At 43.3% G+C, this 21,627-nt stretch overlaps 1 protein-coding gene across 1 annotated transcript in view; it reads right to left on the bottom strand.

Annotated features, from left to right (window-relative positions):
- Positions 1-19,652, bottom strand: part of LOC308369658 (protein kinase C-binding protein NELL1-like) — a gene marked incomplete at both ends in the record, with an annotated part of 172,183 nt that extends 152,531 nt beyond the window's left edge. Inside the window, 2 exons of the mRNA XM_080844162.1 lie at positions 18,881-19,009; positions 19,604-19,652. Of these exons, the coding sequence (XP_080700288.1) occupies positions 18,881-19,009; positions 19,604-19,652 (178 nt within the window). The remainder of the gene's footprint in view (positions 1-18,880; positions 19,010-19,603) is intronic.
- Between the last annotated feature and the right edge of the window lie 1,975 nt (positions 19,653-21,627).

The raw sequence follows: 21,627 nt of genomic DNA, 5'->3' as shown, positions 1-21,627 counted from the left end.
AGTGTTAAGCACTAACATAGGTTTACAGCATTTCCTCCAAGAGGGTTTGATTTTGTTCTTATCCTCCATCGGCTCCACTACAAGCATTGAACACAATATCGACACGATGGCACTTTCAGCCATGGCACAGGAATCTATGCTTCCAAAGGACCTGCACAACCCTCTGCACACAAACACACACACACACACAAACACACAAACACACACACACACACACACACACACACACACACACACACACACACACACACACACACACACACACACACACACACACACACACACACACAATCCTCAGCACACAGTGTCTCTATCAATCAATAGTGCTCCAGATGTCTGTTGCACTGGGAAGCCTCATGGGCCAGACACTTCAACCGAGCCCAGCTGCTTCCCTCCCTAATTATAGAGTCATTGGATGAGTCCAATCCATACAGTATTAGTTCAGTTGGAAATACTGGTCAATATCGGGATATGTGTTTCTGTCTGCATCGTAAGTGAGGGCAACAGTACTGTCTTCCAACAGATAGGAGATTTAGGTTTGAGCACATCATGTGTTAGAGGACTGCTCTGCATCTCACAGTTTAGTTTAGGTTGGAGCACATCATGTGTCAGAAGACTGCTCTGCATCTCACAGTTTAGTTTAGGGTTGAGCACATCATGTGTCAGAAGACTGCTCTGCTCCTCACAGTTTAGTTTAGGGTTGAGCACATCATGTGTTAGAGGACTGCTCTGCTCCTCACAGTTTAGTTTAGGGTTGAGCACATCATGTGTTAGAGGACTGCTCTGCTCCTCACAGTTTAGTTTAGGGTTGAGCACATCATGTGTTAGAGGACTGCTCTGCATCTCACAGGTTTAGGGATGAGCACATGTGTCAGAGGACTGCTATGCATCTCACAGGGTTGAGCACATGTGTTAGAGGACTGCTCTGCTCCTCACTTGACATACAGTACTCGGACATTACTTTGACATATTTAGTGTTTGGCTGTAAAAGTAATAAGTATTTGTCATTTCTAACTTCACAGCAAATGTCCTAGTTAGGATTCAACTTTTGAATGAGACATGATTTCAGGGGTTGGGTAGGTCTGTCCACTGATAGATCCTAACAGATCATGGTCGACACAAAGATTAGGATTCAAATGTAATATTTTATAGAAGTCAAATTAAGCATATGTGTAGATGGTGTGGCTATAAAATAATGACTGTTTTTACAGTTATACAAGTACAATACGTTTTCTTTATCACAATGACTGCATTTGTCTGCATCTGAACTGCATTTATTTTATAGCCACATCTCGTATTTAGCTTCAGTGTGCCCAACCACACTAACCATAAAACCAGAGGAACAGTTATGACACAAAAAAAACGTTCTGTCAGAGCATATGCTCTAAATAAATGATGGGCAGTTAAAACAAGTGAGCAGGGACTCTGCAAAATCCATTATGCAAATGCATAACAGCAGAACCGCCATATAAGAATCAGTGGCAGTACACTGAGGACTGTCTAGTCGATTTGAGTAAGGTGCTGATGAAAGTTACATTCAGTTGTTCAGTTTCTGGATAGACGTTCAGAGGGCCTGTTCAGAAAATTCAAGTTCTCACTCTTTTACTTTACCAGCTAGTAGGTGGGAGTCGAGAGCACGCAAAAGCCCAGAACATTCCTCTGTGCTGACTGTGGGTTTCATGGATATAAGAGGATGGAGTCAGACAAGAAGAGGATGGAGTCAGACGCTGAGTTTAGAGGCTGAGTGCATCATTCTGTCTGAGAGTTTGATGAAAGTTACATTCAGTTGTTCAGTTTCTGGATAGACGTTCAGAGGGCCTGTTCAGAAAATTCAAGTCCTCACTCTTTTACTTCCAGCTAGTAGGTAGACAAGAGTCAGACACTGAGTTTAGAGGCTGAGTGCATCATTCTGTCTGAGAGTTTCCTTTGTTTGACTCCAGGGCTCTCAGGTGGTTGAGAGAGAGAGAGAAGGCCACATTAACAGCTCTCTAAAAGTCCATATCCCTGACACTCAAAAACAAAGAAGACTCTTAGTTGGTCGTTTTTCAAAACCAGAAGGGTCCAAGAAACTCTCCTCTCACGTTGGAGAGAGAATTGGTGTTTCAAGGCGGTGAAAGCAGTCCATCCATAACACTTACTGACCCTTGATGTGTGTGTGTGTGTGTGTGTGTGTGTGTGTGTGTGTGTGTGTGTGTGTGTGTGTGTGTGTGTGTGTGTGTGTGTGTGTGCCTGTGTGCGTGTGTGTGTGTGTGTGTGTGTGTGTGTGTGTACACAAGCTGTCCATCCATACCACTTACTGACCCTTGATGGTCAGAGGAAGAGGTGCTCTCCCACTACTGCAGAAGTTAAACATGCACCAGCTTTTAAGTTTCTGTTTCACTTAAAGTTTTAGATCAGCACCAGTCGCCCTCAGGATACCCAGCGCCTCTCTAGACTTTCATCACTCTCTAATTCCAGGCACTTGCATGCTCATACCTCAGTCACGGCGTGAAACTCAGTCACGTGTATCCAATGAGAAGAGGAGAAGTGATAAAAAAAAACTGTGCTAAAACCCCTAAAAAAGAATCCACACATAGACAGAAGGAGCTTTTATGTGCTGCTGTATAGAGGGCTTGTGGCAGCACTTGTAATACACACCTGTACTCTGCATTGCCCAAGAGGCCCATTAAAACTATCAGTAAGACTGAGACAAACATACGAGCACAGAACTCTAAGACACAGGAAGACAACACGAGGGCAGGTCCCAACTCTTAGCTACTATTCTGCTTCTGCTGTTGTTATCTACTGACATGATCATAGCCATTGATTAGCATGTGTACTATTCTGCTTCTGCTGTTGTTATCTACTGACATGATCATAGCCATTGATTAGCATGTGTACTATTCTGCTTCTGCTGTTGTTATCTACTGACATGATCATAGCCATTGATTAGCATGTGTACTATTCTGCTTCTGCTGTTGTTATCTACTGACATGATCATAGCCCATGAATAGCATGTGTACTATTCTGCTTCTGCTGTTGTTATCTACTGACATGATCATAGCCATTGATTAGCATGTGTACTATTCTGCTTCTGCTGTTGTTATCTACTGACATGATCATAGCCCATGAATAGCATGTGTACTATTCTGCTTCTGCTGTTGTTATCTACTGACATGATCATAGCCATTGATTAGCATGTGTACTATTCTGCTTCTGCTGTTGTTATCTACTGACATGATCATAGCCCATGATAGCATGTGTACTATTCTGCTTCTGCTGTTGTTATCTACTGACATGATCATAGCCATTGATTAGCATGTGTACTATTCTGCTTCTGCTGTTGTTATCTACTGACATGATCATAGCCCATGATAGCATGTGGCAGCACCTCAAGTTGGTCTAAGCTATATGGTAATAAATCAATATCACAGACTATGCCATATCTCATATTGGACACAAAGGACTGAAAACCTCTCCAGAGATTTGAATGGGAAGCTCTGCACAGGCAGTGGATTGCTTCTCTGGTGCCTAGATTCTACTTCATCTTCTTCATCTGTGCCTTGGCCCATGATCAATGGGACTGCTTTTAGAATCTGCACCAGCTGTCAACAACATCTCTTGAAGAGGGTCCAAGGGCTAACTCAGCAGTAGACGTCGGGACAGCATGGGATACTTAAACCTCAAGCACCTTGAGACTTCTCTGTTTGTTAAAGTGTGCTATATAAATACAATTAATTATTATTAGTATTATAATTGTATTATTAAACCTAAAGACGGCTCACACACCATCTGTGGCACAGAGCAAACAGTACACACAGTATGATACTTTCTAAGATTGTAGTTTAGTCCACTGTGTGTATAAAGGGAAAGGGTTTATTCTTTCCTATGCCGAATCACACACAACATCAGACGACCAGGGAAATATTCTGATTATTCCGCTCATGAACTGGCTTGCCAAGCAGTCTAAGAAGGTCAAGCAGCACAGCATCTGGAGTGGTACATTTCCTCTGCCTTTAAGAACATTGGTATTCTGATCCAATGACTGACTCTGCAGCCCAAACCATCAGTCACAGAACAATGCAAACACATACAGTATATATATATATATATATATATATATATATATATATATATATATATATATATATATATACAGTGGTGGCCAAAATTATTAGAACACTAGACATATTTAAGAGTTTTCAGTTGTTTTTGTTGAATTGGCCATTAAAATACCCTAAAAACGAATTTGATACGTACAAAGTCATCATTATGCTATATTAATCATAGAATAGAGCCATCATAATGAGATTTAGGTCATTTTCCGTACAAAAACAAGCTAGGCCTATTTCACTGTCAATGTCACACAATCATGTTCCTGCACAGAAGAAGCCAAATTACTTGTGTAATCATTGTCAGGTGTTATTGTGGTTAAATTGATGGTGATGCAAGAGTCTTAGGACACAGCTTGGCGATTCTTTTGAATGTACAAGGCCTATCCTGCTCATTAAGTGATTGGTAACATCAGGGTTTTGTCACTGAGGCAACACCACAAAATTGTATAGATCCAAAGCCTCTAGAAGCAGTCTTGAAGCACATGTTGCTCTTTGAACATGGCTAAGGTGAAGAAGGAGCTAACGAGTGAGCAACGGGTTCGAATAAAGGCTTTTTTTGATGCTGGCTGGAGTTACTGCCCCATAGCCAAGGACTTGAGATGCAGTCCCAGCACTGTAAAGTACACTTTAGACCACCATGGCACCAGAACCGAAAGGAGGGAGGTTTAAAAACGAAACTCTCAGACACACAAGTGAAGCATCTCAAAATTCTCAGTCTTCAGGACTGAAGAAAGACTTTACAAGAACTGTGTGACGAGATCAACATCACAATGACTAATGGTGCAACAGTGTCTTCAAGAACTGTCCGTCGGAAACTGGGAGAAGAAGGACTTTTTGGCAGAATAGCAGCAAAGAAACATTACTGAAAGAGAACGCCTGAAACGCCTGAAGTGTAACGCCTGAAATTTGCAAAAGAACACAAGAAATGGACAAATAAAGATTGGTTTAAGTGTTGTGTACTGATGAGTCCAGGTTTGAATAGTTTGGCAACAAGCAAAGCATGTATGTTCCACGAAGTGAGGGGGAGAGATATAAAAATGAGTGTCTCTTGCCAACAGTTAAACAAGGAGGGGGTAGTATTATAGTGTGGGGTGCAATTTTAGCCTCAAGAACAGGTGACTTTGGCTAATTTGATGGCATCACGGATACAAAAGTATACCACAACATTCTGGTGAGGCACGGAGTTCCTTCTTGGAGACGTCTTATTGGGCCTGGATTTATTTTCAAAGAGGACAATGACCATAAACATTATTTTAACTATTGCCGGATCTACCGGCGACAAGGAATCTGCTGGAACATTGAAAATTATGGACCGGCCCTCTCAAAGTCCGGACTTCAAACCCATCAAGCAAATTCGGGGCAAGTTGGAAAATAAACTCGACAGATCTACTGTAAATTCCAAGGAAAGCCTTTGGCTTGAGTTGCAGAAGGCATGGGATAACATTATTGTTGAAGTTCTGAAGAAATATATTGACTCTATGCTAGAGAGATGTGCTGCTGTAATTGCTGCAAAAGGTGGACGTACCACATATTAAAGTTAAAAGTGGATAAAAACAGTAGGAATCACTTCATCTGATATTTGTTGTGCTCAGAACAGCCATCTGCATGTTTCATGAACATTATGAAATTAAATCATGTTTTGGAGGCAAAAAAAAGGTAATTATTCTCAGATCTGTCAGGTGTTCTAATAATTTTGGCCACCACTGTATATATACACACACACATATGCCACCATTGGATACTGTCAAACATACTCAAATTCTATACATTAATGCTTTGAGAAAAACGATAGTAATAAATCAGGTGGAACGTTTAAAAATCATATGGGTGTACTAATCTGTTTAATCTAAGAAATTCTGCAAATGTCTGAAGGGATGTCAGATGCACGGTGACAGAAAGACAATCTAGCCATACCTAATCAAAATGGTAGCAGGTGCACTACTCTACCAACTTGTCATTATAATGGAATGGAATTATAATTATAAATTGGCCAAATCTGCTCATCAACTGCATAGTTTAACAGAACACATTTTGACCTGTATATAGTTAGATTATTTTGGATGGATATTATTGATTATTACTACACTCTTTTAGGTCTATTTCATTTCTTTATAAACGGGTCAATAAGGATCAGATGTTTTTAGACCTTTTACTCTTAGCCAGTCTGCTGATGAAGCAAATGTATCTCTTTACGTCATCACATACACACCAGTGATGAAACAATTAATGATACAGAACAAAAAAATCTGAAATAGTGTCTGGGAACAGCTGAGCTCCTTTCCAATGTCCCTCGCCTTTGGAAAAACCACTGTTTTCTTTTTTCTTCCAGGGTAGTATTGATAAATGGACTGGGCTCAGTAGCCTGTGGTGCCTTGAGCGTAAGTTCTGCAGCCCAGGGAAGCTCCTCTCAATGCCTTATCAGCAGAGTCCAGAGCTCACTCTCGCTCCGTCTCTCTTTACCTATTTCTCTCTCCGACATGCTTTTCTCTTTCAGTGTCTGTGTGTGTGTGTGTGTGTGTGTGTGTGTGTGTTATCAGCAGAGTCCAGAGGAGCTGCCCTAATTGCAGCTATTCCTGGCAGCTTGTAGCCCACGCCGGCCAGGTACCCGATCATTAACATGTGCTCGGATGGTGATGCATGTCTGGGTGAGTGTGTGTGTGTGTGTGTGTGTGTGTGTGTGTGTGTGTGTGTGTGTGTGTGTGTGTGCGGCATGTCTGGGCTCAGACACTGGGGCAGGACTGCAGCTGGGAGAGTGTCTGGGCCAGAGGATTAGTCCGATTTTTGAACGAGATTCTCGAGTATCGTGCTGAGGACAGCGGTACCAGTCCAGGATGCTAATCAATCCGTTCAAGTGTTGCTAACGTGGTGCTATGGCTGTGGTTGTTGCTAACGTGGTGCTATGGCTGTGGTTGTTGCTAACGTGGTGCTATGGATGTGGCTGTATGCTGTTGCTAACGTGGTGCTATGGATGTGGCTGTATGCTGTTGCTAACATGGTGCTATGGATGTGGCTGTATGCTGTTGCTAATGTGGTGCTATGGCTGTGGTTGTTGCTAACGTGGTGCTATGGCTGTGACTTCTCCCTTCATTTAAAGAGATCACCCTGAGCTGTAATCAACTGAAAAGGAACCCCTCTGGCACACACACTGTGCTGCTGCTCATTGGCCCCTCTGGCTGAGAAGATGAGGAGAGGGAATCCCGCCACGGGGCTACATTGATAATGACAAGCCCCTGCTATAGGCACATTGTGTGTGTGTGTGTGTGTGTGTGTGTGTGTGTGTGTGTGTGTGTGTGTGTGTGTGACAGGCCCCTGCTATAGGCAGGCTTGATGAAGCGCTGCCGCTCTCACATAAAAAGGGGGAAGTGATTTGCGAGGCGCTTCGTAGCAGCTCTCCAGGCTCCCACTGCTCCCCCCCATCAGTAGGCTGGGAGGTGGAGCTCTGCCTGTGAAGTGAGTCCCAGGCTTCACCCGAGGCCCAGCAGTGGGAGCCTGGAGCGCTCCTATGGTTACACTCTTACAGACTCCTCAGCGCCCATCAGTGGGACCCTGGAGCGCTCCTATGGCTACACTATCACAGACTCCTCAGTGCCCAGCAGTGGGACCCTGGAGCGTTCCTATGGTTACACTCTTACAGACTCCTCAGCGCGTTCCTATGGTTACACTCTTACACACTCCTCAGAGCGTTCCTATGGTTACACTCTTACAGACTCCTCAGAGCTCTCCTATGGTTACACTATCACAGACTCCTCAGCGCCCATCAGTGGGACCCTGGAGCGTTCCTATGGTTACACTATCACAGACTCCTCAGCGCTCAGAGGAGCAGCTCCATTAGTATCTCAAACAGACTCCCTCTGCTCAGTGGAGGAAGCCCAAAATGATGTCTGGGGCCTCCTGCATTTGGTTCCGTAGAGCTGATACACACACATGATGCCTGACATGCTGTTATATGACCGCACTGTTATTACACGTTAGTGCTGCCTCAACTGGCTCTCAGGGAAATCAATATGGTACATTTTGGTAAAAATGTGAGGCAAGCTTGGACTGTAGGAGCAGGCAGGGTCGGGTGTGTGTGTGTGTGTGTGTACTCTTCATGTGTGTGTGTGTGTGTGTGTGTGTGTGTGTGTGTGTGTGTGTGTGTGTGTGTGTGTGTGTGGACTGTAGGAGCAGGTGAGGAACCAGAATGCCAAACACTGCAGCTCAGGGTATTCTAAGGTGCAGCTGTCTTATTGTCCAAAGAATAGTAAGAAAAAGTAAGAAATACCAGTACAATACTAAGAAAAGTAATTCATTCATACATTATATAATATATAATACTTTATAAAACAATTGGGTTCTAGCGCGTAATTTAGCTGTTTCTGATTGGACGAGAGACGTTCCATGCTATAGGTTATTCGTCAACATACCTACAGTTACGGGACTTTTCACAGCTAAAAATAAATCACTCCGCGATGAAACATTCGCATTGATGATAACCGTTAATTCAAAGTTTTTAAAATTCCAAACCAAGACGTTGACAATGGAACTATTTTTTGTTGCGGAGAAACAATGGCGAAATAAACCATTTTTAATCAATAACTTTGTGTTGAAATGTTAATTTGTTGACAGTAGAATTGTTTTATAAAAGCAATATAGCACTCATGGGAGTGGGGTAGGTAAGGGATAATCCCACGGGTGTAGGTAAAGGATAATCCTACGGGTGTTCTTGCCTACGCCACTCGGCCTTCGGCCTCGATGGCTACGGCCGAACATCACCCGTGGGATTATCCCTTACCTACACCACTCCCACTCGTGCTATATTGCTTAAGTATGTGTGCTAAAAAAGGGGGGAAAAAAACTATTATTGTCTAACCATGTGATGCAATAATGGACTTTTCTATTGTGTGACCAGACATGAAACACATTGTAGTGTTTTACTGATAAGCAGTTGAACTGTTATAGGAATAGATTAACTTTAAAACTCCTACAATGAGGACTGTATAAAACCTCTCATACAAATGAACATTTTGTGTAAGGGTGAGATCAACAGTTTTATAACATATCCTTTTAGGTTAACCACACTTTCTTGCCTGTGCTATGTATTCAATTGTGAATACCGCCTATCATGATTTGTACAAGGTACCTGCTAGTAGTAGTGTTTCATATTTGAATGTTTAGAACTGTCACTACAGGCACTATGTTATGTTGGGAAACTCTTTGATTCTTTGATACTCTAGTGACCCCCCCCACTCCATACGATGTCATCACACTCTTTGATTGCTAATGTAGCTGTAGAAATGAGGAGTACACTGTTTACTACAGACTCTCACTGGGAGCAAGGGCCAATTTCTACTGTGAGAAAGGTAGAAAACCCAATTCTAGTTCTCTTTTACACAAAAACATTTTTTTTTTGCATCCTTTTTACAAAAAATAAACAATTTGGTTATTAATATTGTACAGTTTATTATTACCTACACACAACCCCCCCCCCAATAGTCTTGTGTTGCGTTATTTGTTATTTCCACTTCATATCACATGTCAAATTGATTAGTTTGCATTACTTCCGAACAACACCCCCCCCCACACACACACACACACACACACACCAGCTGGTAGCACCCACTTCACACACATGACACACAGGGCAGCAGTCATGGCCCCTCACCCACACATCATCACAGCCTGCATGCTCTCTATGCTCTCTATGTCACAACACATGCCCACACACACACACACGCACACACACACACACACACACACGCACGCACACACACACACACACACACACACACACACACGACACACAGGGCAGCAGTCATGGCCCCTTATGCTCTCTATGTCACAACACATGCCCACACTTTCTTTTCACAAGAAATGCTGAGAGTCAGCAGAAAAGATGTGTATGAAGATTTGCACTTCTATGAGTAGCCTTGCTATAGAGTTGCAATTAACAACACTATATTAGGCCTCTACCGATGATGGTGATATAACAGAGGACTATCAGAATGCATTATGTTACTTGAATGATAGCTTTAGTTCATACATGTGTATAAATGTACAGTAATGAGATCACGTTAATAATTATGTCACGCTTCATTGGCGTTCCAACATGGCATGGCAGCAATGACTTGAGCAAACTGCTCTCTGATCTAATCTCTGGATACCCAAGAATGTCCTTCAGTGGTGGTGATGGAAATGGTGGCTGAAGGAACTACCATTAGTGCATTACGGACACATAAGCCGATAAACACACAGCACAATAAGACTCACGCTGACAGAAACATAATGTGGCAGTGACAGCGGAGGTGAATGTTTCAAGGACACAGCCAGAGAACACGAGGACGCACACTATTCACTGCCCTTAAACCTTGACAGAAAAACCTGGTAATCCTTTCTCAGTTTTTTCCTTCTTTTTTTTTGCGCGAGTTAAAAAGTGCAGCGAGACACGTCTGTCTGACAAGGAGAGGAAAGGTTCAGTGCACTTGTTTGAGTAGAAAAGAGGCATAACTACACAGACACAAACATCTGACACAGAGGACTAAAAATGCAAAACAGAGCATGGTGGTGCACTCGGCAGCGCCAGTAACTTCCGCGTCTCGCCTCCAGATTATTCACATGGGACTGAATTTAGGAGAGGAAGCCGAGGAGTTCAGTGATTCATATTCTCTGCATAGCTGATTACCAGGACAGAGAATGAATTATTAAACTGCATGGCAACTCCAGATGTTTCCCTGCTTTTTGACAAACAACTTCCTTCACTTTTTCAAACGCCTGGAGATACGCGCTCTGCATAACGAGGGTCTGGAAACCTCAAATGGCTCCTTTACTTTTCGCTATGCATCTCAGGCGATACAGTTAGCATACAGCTCTCCCTAAGCGATACGCAATACGCACAACATCCTCATCAACACAACACACTGCAGTACTGCTCTGATAAGCCACAGATGGCAACAGGAAGTGTTTTCTCGTGAAGAACAGATCCATAAACCCATACGCATGAACACACCCCCCTGCAGACATACATATGCAATGGTGTCGGCCAAAGAGATGAAAGCTGAGTAAGATTAAGGTTTCTCTCATCCACAGTTCTATATTGACATGTGCTCGACAGCTAGCGTTAGATGAGTTGTAACAAATGATTCTGTTCAGCAGCAGAACCTCCTTGCCTCACACTACCCATACCAACAAAATAGCACATAGCCTGGAGGAGCAATCAAATCAGAGTGTTTCTCGCCCTGCCTTTGATGTTTTGAGGAGATCAGCGACTGAGCAAAGACTGCGGTACGCACACACACACACACACACACACACACACACACACACACACACACACACACACACACACACACACACACACAAACACTGCGGTATGCTCAGAGACGCCACAGTGTCACAGTCTGCATAAAGCAGCGGTGCTAACAGCTGTGGTCTCCCCTCTTGCCAGCTTTCAGCTTTCAGCGTGACACTTATAGTGGTGTGTGTGTGTGTGTGTGTGTGTGTGTGTGTGTGTGTGTGTGTGTGTGTGTGTGTGTGTGTGTGTGTGTGTGTGTGTGTGTGTGTGTGTGTGTGTGTGTGTGTGTGTGTGTGTGTGTGTGTGTGTGCCACTTATAGTGGGGGCATCTGCTTAGCCTTTGCCAACGACCTGAGACACAAAGGGGGCAAAATGCCATAACTGTGGCAGAGGGCTGATAGGGTGAGCAACAGCAGAGAGTTCTCACCCACCCGTCAGGCAGACACACACACACACACACACACACACACACACACACACACACACACACACACACACACACACACACACACACACACACACACACACACACACACACCACCACCCTACATACAGTGAGAAACAGACTGAATGACTCACGGCACAATATTGCATTAATCACAATGACAATGGAAGCGAATGCTGGAAAAAAACGTAACTGAGTTGTGCACAATACCTCTTTTCTCATGCATGTCTATCAGCAATGTGATGTCAAGGGGGGGAAATGGCAACCAATGGATTCTGAATAACATGTGGCACCTATACAAATGTAAAATGTGGCTTGCTATCCAATCTAAAACTCAATGCTGTTTAGTCAAACGAAGCTGAGTCATTCAGAGAACATTTCCCTCTCTGGTATGAATAAGTGGAGGCCTTTTCCTTCAATCGATAGCCACCTACTGTACTATGCCCTCAGAACTAAATGATGGCACTTATCAGATAACAGGCCTATGAACTTACCAAAAACTGAAGATGACTTATAGCAATTCAAGTGTGTTTTTGAGTATTCGAGCAAAATAGATGAAGTATTTCATCCTCTCTTTTATATCTGTAGTATCTAAAGCCAATGCATTCATACGAAGAGGACAGGATATCTGTAGTATCTAAAGCCAATGCAAAAGAGAGAGTTACACAAACACACACACACACACACACACACACACACACACACACACACACACACACATAAAAGAGCACAAGACATTCATGATAACTCCATGGCTAATTAGTAAAAACCTAAATGCTGATGAAAGTAGGAAAAGGCATATTCAGTATATTGTATCTGAAACAGCTATCTCACTGTCATAGGGGGTTGTTGTATAGTGCATCTTAGGTGAGCTATTCAGACTTTCTGACAAACACACTATTAATCTCTTTTGATTGGGGTATGGTCTCAATCTATTCTTTGGTCTCCTGTTGCATTACGTTCCAATAAATCCAATGTAAATATAACGAGGTTTATACAGCTAAAAATGATCCACAACTAAACCAGATTTATATTTTTTGCTATTTCACACATAATTTAACGTTTCATTCATATTGACATTTTAAATTCAGTTATGGATAAACCTTGACAATGTTGAACACACTGTCATTAATGCGAAAATGAATCTATGGCACAGATTATGATGCTACAGATGAAACTGATTTCGTACATTTCAAAAAATGAAAAGCTAAATCAGTTCAATAATGTGACGGATAAATAATGGTCATGTGTTTGGTATAGCTTTGTAACTGACTGCATAGCTGCTTGTGTGTGATCTCAAGGATCTCAAATCTTAAACGGTTGCCTGATTATTAATTTACTAAGTTCTTCTTGTAGCAAATTGTAACAGAATCATTTTTCCTTTCAATGGAAATTTCTAGTATATTAGGATCCACAATTCTCAAATATGTGACTATAAAAGGCAATGGTATAGGCAGAGCTCCTAAGCAATCTACCCTTGTCAACGTGAGAGGCACAGTGATCCCACGCCATGGCTGGTTCTTGAATCAGCAGGTTCACAACTTGTAATTCATGGCGACTTGCTTGAAAATAATCTCTAATAATAAAGCCCATATCACTAAAATGCATCTGCTGTAGCAGGAACACAATGAGGATCAATACAAGACCGATTAAAATCAAATCAAAAGAAAAATGGCCTACTGGGAAAACATAATAAAATAATAATACATCTTGGTGGCTATGAAGATAAGAAAATGAAACTAATTTATGAATCCATCATGTAAACCTTTGAGTACTGACTAAATAAAAGCAGTTTAATTGCTGTGTAATAGGCTTTTGTGTTCTCATCTCCATATGCAGGACTGGCAGCACGATAAGCAAATGCTGACATGTTTCTCACTGAGAGCCACACAGATAATGAGGGTAACCCAGGGGTGTGTGGTGTGAGGGAACTATTTCAACACACACTCACATTAGAGCTAACTGCTGGGGCATCTGCAGTGGCATGACAGGATGATTATTCTTATTTCTGGTCGGATGACTCTATTCACTATGAGATGGAGATTTACGAAAGACACCCTCGTGCTTTCTGACTTCAAAAAATAAAAATAAAAATAAAAATCATGATAAAGATACTTTTTCCAAGAGGCATGGGAGGGTTCATTTTCAAATCTAATTTTCAAATCTCACGAGAAGTGAATCCACTCTGTGAAGGAAACTGTAGTCTGAAGTTAATTCAGTAGACAAGTGTCAGCCTGACAGATTCCACTGCCGTGTTGATTTCATCAGCAGAGGAGTGACACAGATTGCACACACACACACACACACACACAAACACACACACACACACACACACACACACACACACACACACACACCCACACCCACACCCATACACACACACAGACACACACACACACACACACACATACACACACACCCACACCCACACACACACACAGACACACACACACACACACACACACACACACACACACACACACACTCACACACACACACACACAGACACACACACACACACACACACATACACACACACACACACACACACACACACACACACACACACACACACACACACACACAGAGTGACACGGATTGCACGCGCGATAAGAGGCACAGTCAATTCTGTTTGTATTCCATCTTAGAATTCATGCCACACTTTGATTTTACTTCCCAGCTGAGCAGACGGGCTAGCCAGCCTCTGAGAACTGTCCTAATAAATAGACACACACACACACACACACACACACACACACACACACACACACTCAAACACACAGACACTCCTAATAAATAGACACCAAAAACTCCTAACTCACAGAGTGCAAGAGAGCACAGAGCGTCAGACATCTCCACATCTCTTTCAATGGGCACGCCACTCACTTCAGGCGTCCAGACACACCCACACACACACACACACACACACACACACATCTCCACATCTCTTTCAATGGGCACGCCACTCACTTCAGGCATCCAGAATGTTGGGAATCTTTCAACATTGCCCAACTATGCATGAGACATCTTCACTTCTGGGGTGTGTGTGTGTGTGTCTGTGTGTGCATCTCTACTTCTGGGGTGAATCCCAGACACGGACAGAATGAAAAGGCTACAAAGCAGATGCCGTTGTTGATAAGAGCCTCCTGTAAACTCTCCTCAAAGTCATATGGTGCAGGATAAGAGAGAGGAAGTCTGCTTCTATGTCTGCATAGTGGGATAAAGAGCTATGCATTAGAATCATTTGGTATTATGCCATAAAATAATGCCATTGCCTTCCTATGACTGGCTGGTTCAACATGAGAGCTATAATAGTGCATTCATTTAAACTGAGGAATTCCCTTCCATCTCCCACTTGTATCATTGTTATATCATTAACAAACACAGCACAGAAACAGATGGGGCACTAGCAATCAAGTGCAACAGCAGGAATTCACAAATCAGCATCCACTGATTACTTAGAGTTTCCCCTCATTTCAACCAGAGACAAGGGACCGCATTTATAGCTGACTGACAAATGACTCTGCTGGACCCTGAGGGACTGGAATAGCATTGCCTTCTGTGATGAGCCGCAGTCTCAGCCATGCAGTCACAAAGATGTTCAGTAAATCACTGAAATGTGAACTGATCCTCTGTTTTATCAACAGCGACAGCAGAGTTGGGAAAGTTGATGAGGGTAAATCCAAGCTGAAATATCCCAAAATAGAATAAATGAATTTCACTGCCTGTCAGTTGCTTTCCCTCATGGTATCAGTGACTATTTATATATCTGTGACTGGATTTTTCTTGTGTAACACAATGTCCCATGGGACAATACCAGCACTACCACGGGGACGGTTCCATAAACATGGTTATCAGCTTCCAGCAGTGGCCTGCATAGTCAATCCCAATCCAGGGCAGACAACTACTTCCATGCATCATGCCACAACACTGTGAGGCTCTGAAGTCGGCACGAGGCTTCATACCCATGAAATAATGACATCTGAAATTATAATTATCACTAATAACAATGATAACAATGATAACAATAGGGGATGGAATTTCAGCTTATTTTAAACTAATTTCTGCTAAGAACCTAAATGCCAAAGTCCTGATCCAGATGTTTAATAAGGAAAAACATTAACATGTCAAGAATGTGCAGTCGGTCTGTCAAGCTGTCTACCTTTTCACAGTAGAAGGCTTCTCTGTAGCACCTGGTCTGCAGACAGGTTGACACCAACTGACAATAAGAACCGTCATAACTGTCAGGCTGTCAGTACTGAAAGTGCACCAAGTGGATACCTAGTATTTACACATTTAAAATTGTTAAATTGTAAATTGAAAAGGGAACACTCAAAACATGACAACATGGTACAGACGCTAACGGACGCTAATCTCAGGTACCACAATGAGTTCCAGTGTGTGTGGGCAGAAATATATATCCAACATGACAATTGTAAAGAAAAAATGTGTGCTCATCAATTAACTTCCATAAAATGCTAACTGAGCATGTTTGGTTTAGCTCAGTGAACCCAGGAGTTATTCAGCAAGAGGAGGTGCTAAGAATAAGATGCTGACACAGTCCTGGTAAATTGCACATTCGATGAGTATTCAAGTAGCGTACAACAGATTTGTTCAATTAACTTCACGGAAATGTATTTAAAGTTACAGTTGGGTGAGTAAATCCTCTTATGCAGAAATAATGACTAATTTCAAAGAGAATATGCCACACGGCATCTACCCGTTCACTTGGGTTCCACAGATGACAACTTTATGCCTAAATCAGATGAATAGTGGCCTCATAAAAACCCTCATGTTCTGCCAAGCACTGACCATCTGCTGTTTATAAATCACCTGCTAACAATAATGGCGTACGGAAGAGCAATTACGATCCACAACCTGCCACAGAACAGCCAATCATGTGCCACACACACACACACACACACACACACACACACACACACACACACACACACACACACACACACACACACACACACACACACACACAACACACACACACACACACACACACACACACACACACACACACACACACACACACACACTTCTGGACACTAGAATTGGATTGATTGTTTAGATGTCAACACACAGCCAGTGGAGGGGTCCAGGCACACACACACACACACAGCCAGTGGAGGGGTCCAGACACACACAAACACACACACACACACACACACACACACACACACACACAGCCAGTGGAGGGGTCCAGACACACACACACACACACACACACACACACACACACACACACACACACACACACACACACACACACACACACAGCCAGTGGAGGGGTCCAGACACACACACACACACACACACACACACACACACACACACACACAGCCAGTGGAGGGGTCCAGACACACACACACACACAGCCAGTGGAGGGGTCCAGACACACACACACACACAGCCAGTGGAGGGGTCCAGACACACACACACACACACACACACACACACACACACACACACACACACACACACACACAGCCAGTGGAGGGGTCCAGGCGCCCCATGGCAGGTGTCTTAAGCTGTGTGCTCCTCCTGCTTGACACTGTTCTACTGCGGGCAGCCCGGCACCACAGATAGCATCAAGTGGAGGCATTGCACGCTGAAGGCGAGTATTTAAAGCGGCTGACATTTCATCTTATATCCCCCTGTGTGTCCCCTGACGGCTTCCAACAATTCTTTGGCTTCAGAGACAAGAATGCCCCAGAATGCAGCAGCCACCATCCCATGAGAGCATCCCAGGTGCTGGCAAGAGTAAAAGGGCAGTAAAGGGACATTTCTAGCCCCAGCCGGAGTGGTTAAAGGTGCTCCTGTGCTGCTCTAGACCCAGCCGGAGTGGTTAAAGGTGCTCCTGTGCTGCTGTAGCCCCAGCCGGAGTGGTCTAAGGTGCTCCTGTGCAGCGGCTGCTGTAATGAGGCTGCCTGGATCCTCTGGCCTGCCTGGATCCTCTGGCCTGCATGACTCTCAGCCCTTCAGCCAAGAGAAGGCGAGTATGGATCCTGGCAGCTCTTAATCAATGGCCAGTAAGGCTGATGGATTTCCCCACAGCCTCTTTTGAGATCAGATTCCCCCCTATCTGCAGAGGGCTACCACAAGCTATACCATACCACCACAGAGGAAGTACTAAAGTCGAAAGGAGGCCAAACAGATGTTTGGAACAAGGTGGTTGGCTTACAAAATACACCACACATGACCACAGCCACAGTAGAGGAGAGGAAGGCATTTAAAGGCATCCTTTATGAATGAAGATGAGCATATTTTCTATTTGGCCATCACTTATAAAGCGTCTATGGATCAGACTATATGGTGTGATTTTAAATAGATGCATTTCAACAAGATGCACCTTATAATAACTCTTATTTCCAAGACATCATAAAGCATTGCACACTCCCATACATTCTAAAATAGCAAATCATGGTGATTATAATCACATTCTAACATCTAGCTCACCATGCTTGGACACACACACACACACATGCGGTGATGAGACCAAAGTGGGAGCCCAGCAAGGACAATTTCCTATCGGTGTCAGCAAAGACTTCAGAGGTTGTTTTTTTTCTGGGATATAATCATATTTAACTCATGTTCTAATATGAAACTAGCATTGTATGTTTGTCTTAAACTTAGTACATCAAGCTAAAATCCCAAGCGCTGAAACCAAGGTTATATGTTAGGTATGACTTGTCATTCAGACATAAGCGTTGCCAGCATTTTCTAAACACTTGCACCACTGTTTCAATACACAGAAAATAGCCTTCTACTGGTGTCATTGGTATCGACTAGTCAGACAGTGCAATTCAGTGACACTTGACTTAGATCAGATACTGATGCATTGCTCCTACATGTGTATTAAAACTCACAGTTAATCACAGGCATCAAACCAACACCACGCACTCCAAATGGGCTTCCGTGTTTGACAAGAAGTCCTCACCTGAAACTAGAGTGCGTTTAACGGAGCTCTATGGTGATCAACACATGACATCATTTGAGACCTATTACTACATTCTAGTTCATGAAGACACATATGAAAGCAGTCAGGAGAAAATTGATACGTACCTCGAAATAAGAAAGCTTTGCTGTGGTTGTAAAGACCTGCAACTTGGGTTATTCCAAATGTCGCGTTTGCCGTGTCCAGCTCATTGATGATATCAATTTGGATGTCAGGGTCTATTCCAAAGCCTAAAACTGAGGCAGACCATGCAATAAATATGATTAATTCTTCAATAAATATGATTCTGTCTTGACATATATCGCATCTCTATATACGTGAAAGCGGGCTTAAAGGAACGCGACGTCTTATAACTGACAAGCATAGCCTCCGATATCAGCCCTCAGGCGCACTGGTTCTATTTGAATAGTATTGAGATATGTACCAGAGGCATGAACTTTACAAGCAGTCTTTCCCCTGGCTGAGAGGGAAAGGAAATAATTACATTTCAAACTCGCAAGCGAAACCCAAGTGATTCAAAAGTAATGAGTATTAAAATTCATCATGGATACTGCACTTGGACTAATTTCACACGCAAGTATCAGGAGTCCTGTATTATCTTTAAAACAAACAAATACATATCGAATAAGTGTGCATTCAAGTTTAGATGCTTGAAAATGTATTCAGTGAGAAAGCTGTATTTGCCGTTGTAAATTAGGAAGGACGCCACAATCTAATTATGTCAGACGGAACGACGAGGTGCTCGACAGTCCGAAAAAACCTCTAATTCCATCCACAACGCATATGCCCTTCTTTTACGTTACCCTTAGCACAAATAAATAAACACGTACCTGGTTTCGCTATAAGCAGGACGGGGAAAAGTACAACAAAATGAGCCATTTGCCAATGTTTGAAATGCGATAGAGTTCCACAAAATACCCAAACGATGCGCGTCTAGTCTCGCCGATATCCAAACTTGACCTGCTTCTGTCTGAAGCTCCTCTGCGCTCGTTCACCGGTTGTGGGTGTTGCTACTTGGAGCATTCCACGCCCCTAAAATAGGGGATTCGTCGGAGCGCAAGGTACTAATGTAACATCACCGAAAGGCTGCAGTCTTACAGTTATGAACAGTCCCTCGAATCTTCTCATGAATTCAACCGTATCGTACTCGTACCCGTATATACTCTATACAATGACTTTACGGGACATTATATGCAGAGCTCACATCAAACTATTTCCCCTTCGTACAAAATAGTCAAACCCATTTCGATAGGTGACCAAATTTCATTTTCAAGTCGATGAACTACCAGAAGGTTCATAGATCTGTGCTTCATAGACTTCTAACGTCAAAGTATAGCTGCCGTTTTATCTCTCAGCCTCTTCCTCTGCCTCTGGAACATCAGACATGTGGATCAATCATATCATCATTGGCCAAGGACATTCTCTCTCTCTCTCTCTCTCTCGCTCTCTCTCTCTCTCTCTCTCTCTCTCTCTCTGTGGTGGTCTATTCACAGAAGACACAGGGACAGTGCACATGCATGCGTGTGTGTGTGTGTGTGTGTGTGTGTGTGTGTGTTCGTGTTCGTGTGTGTGTGTGTGTGTGTGTGTGTGTGTGTGTGTGTGTGTGTGTGTGTGTGTGTTCGTGTTCGTGTGTGTGTGTGTGTGTGTGTGTGTGTGTGTGCGTGTGTGTGTGTGTGTGTGTGTGTGTGTGTGTGTGTGTGTGTGGTGGTCTATTCACACAAGAGACAGGGACAGTGCACATGCCTATTGCACGTGTAAGTACAAAATAATTCATTGAGAGCTGCCAGCAGTGTGGCAGTTGTCTTGCCTCCCCCTCAGACCCAGCTCTCCCTCTCCAACTCAATCAGTGTCTGTCTCCATCTCCTCCTGACTCCTGGGACTCTCAGGGCTTTTTATAAGCACAGGTACTCCCAGGCTGTTCCTCCTGGGATCTGTCCTTGTAGGATCCCATTAATCACGCTGCTATCCTCCACCGCACGGTTAATTTGTGTGCATTGTCATGTTGTCTAGGTTACATGCCTCACAAGAGCCCCAGCTCACAGAGAGGCTGACATTCAAAACAATGCCATTTCACTTCATGACTGCTGACACTGAGAATAGCTGCTCACACACGTTCTTTTGTGCCAGATTTCTCCTTGGGATAGATCATAGGAGGAAGTCCATCATCACTCTTTACCTTGGTTAAAACATAGGGCTCATCAATCTATATGATCACTGTGAATACTGTCTATCACAGGCCACAGAAGCAAGATAAGCCTGTCTTGGTTTTGATATATTATGATCTTATATTAAAAAGCTGCAGCAATCAGCAAAGCTGCAGCATCAATATTACAATCCAGTATGATACCAAATCAACCTTTTTAAAAGTGCAGCTTTCACAGGAGGGAAAAATAAATGATTTTAATTGGACCAAGCATCACAAAGGAGATGTGTGAATATTCCCATCAGAGCTCCAGTGAGAATGATGTCATTAAACAGAGCTGGCTGTTGGGAAGCAGGCAGAGCATGTTTGAGCTCTGTGATGGAGCAGCGTGAGACACACACACACTGGCACACACACTGGCACACACACACACACACACACACACACACATACGGCTGGTTGCACTGAAGCACCAGGTCAGCAGAGACACACACACACACACACACACACACACACACACACACACACACACACACACACACACACACACACACACACACACTGTGTGTTTCTTGAGCTCTGTGATGGAGCAGATGGAGAGGATCTGTGTTTCTTATTGTTTTAGTTGAAGTAGCGCCCGCCCAGTCAGTGGTGAGTTACAAGAGGAGCAGCCAATGCAGCGCACACTTGATGTGTCGACTGCCGAGGAAT

Source organism: Sprattus sprattus (assembly GCF_963457725.1).
Source record: "Sprattus sprattus genome assembly, chromosome: 8".
Classification (NCBI taxonomy): Eukaryota; Metazoa; Chordata; class Actinopteri; order Clupeiformes; family Clupeidae; genus Sprattus; species Sprattus sprattus.
This window is presented reverse-complemented; position numbering and strand designations above follow the sequence as displayed.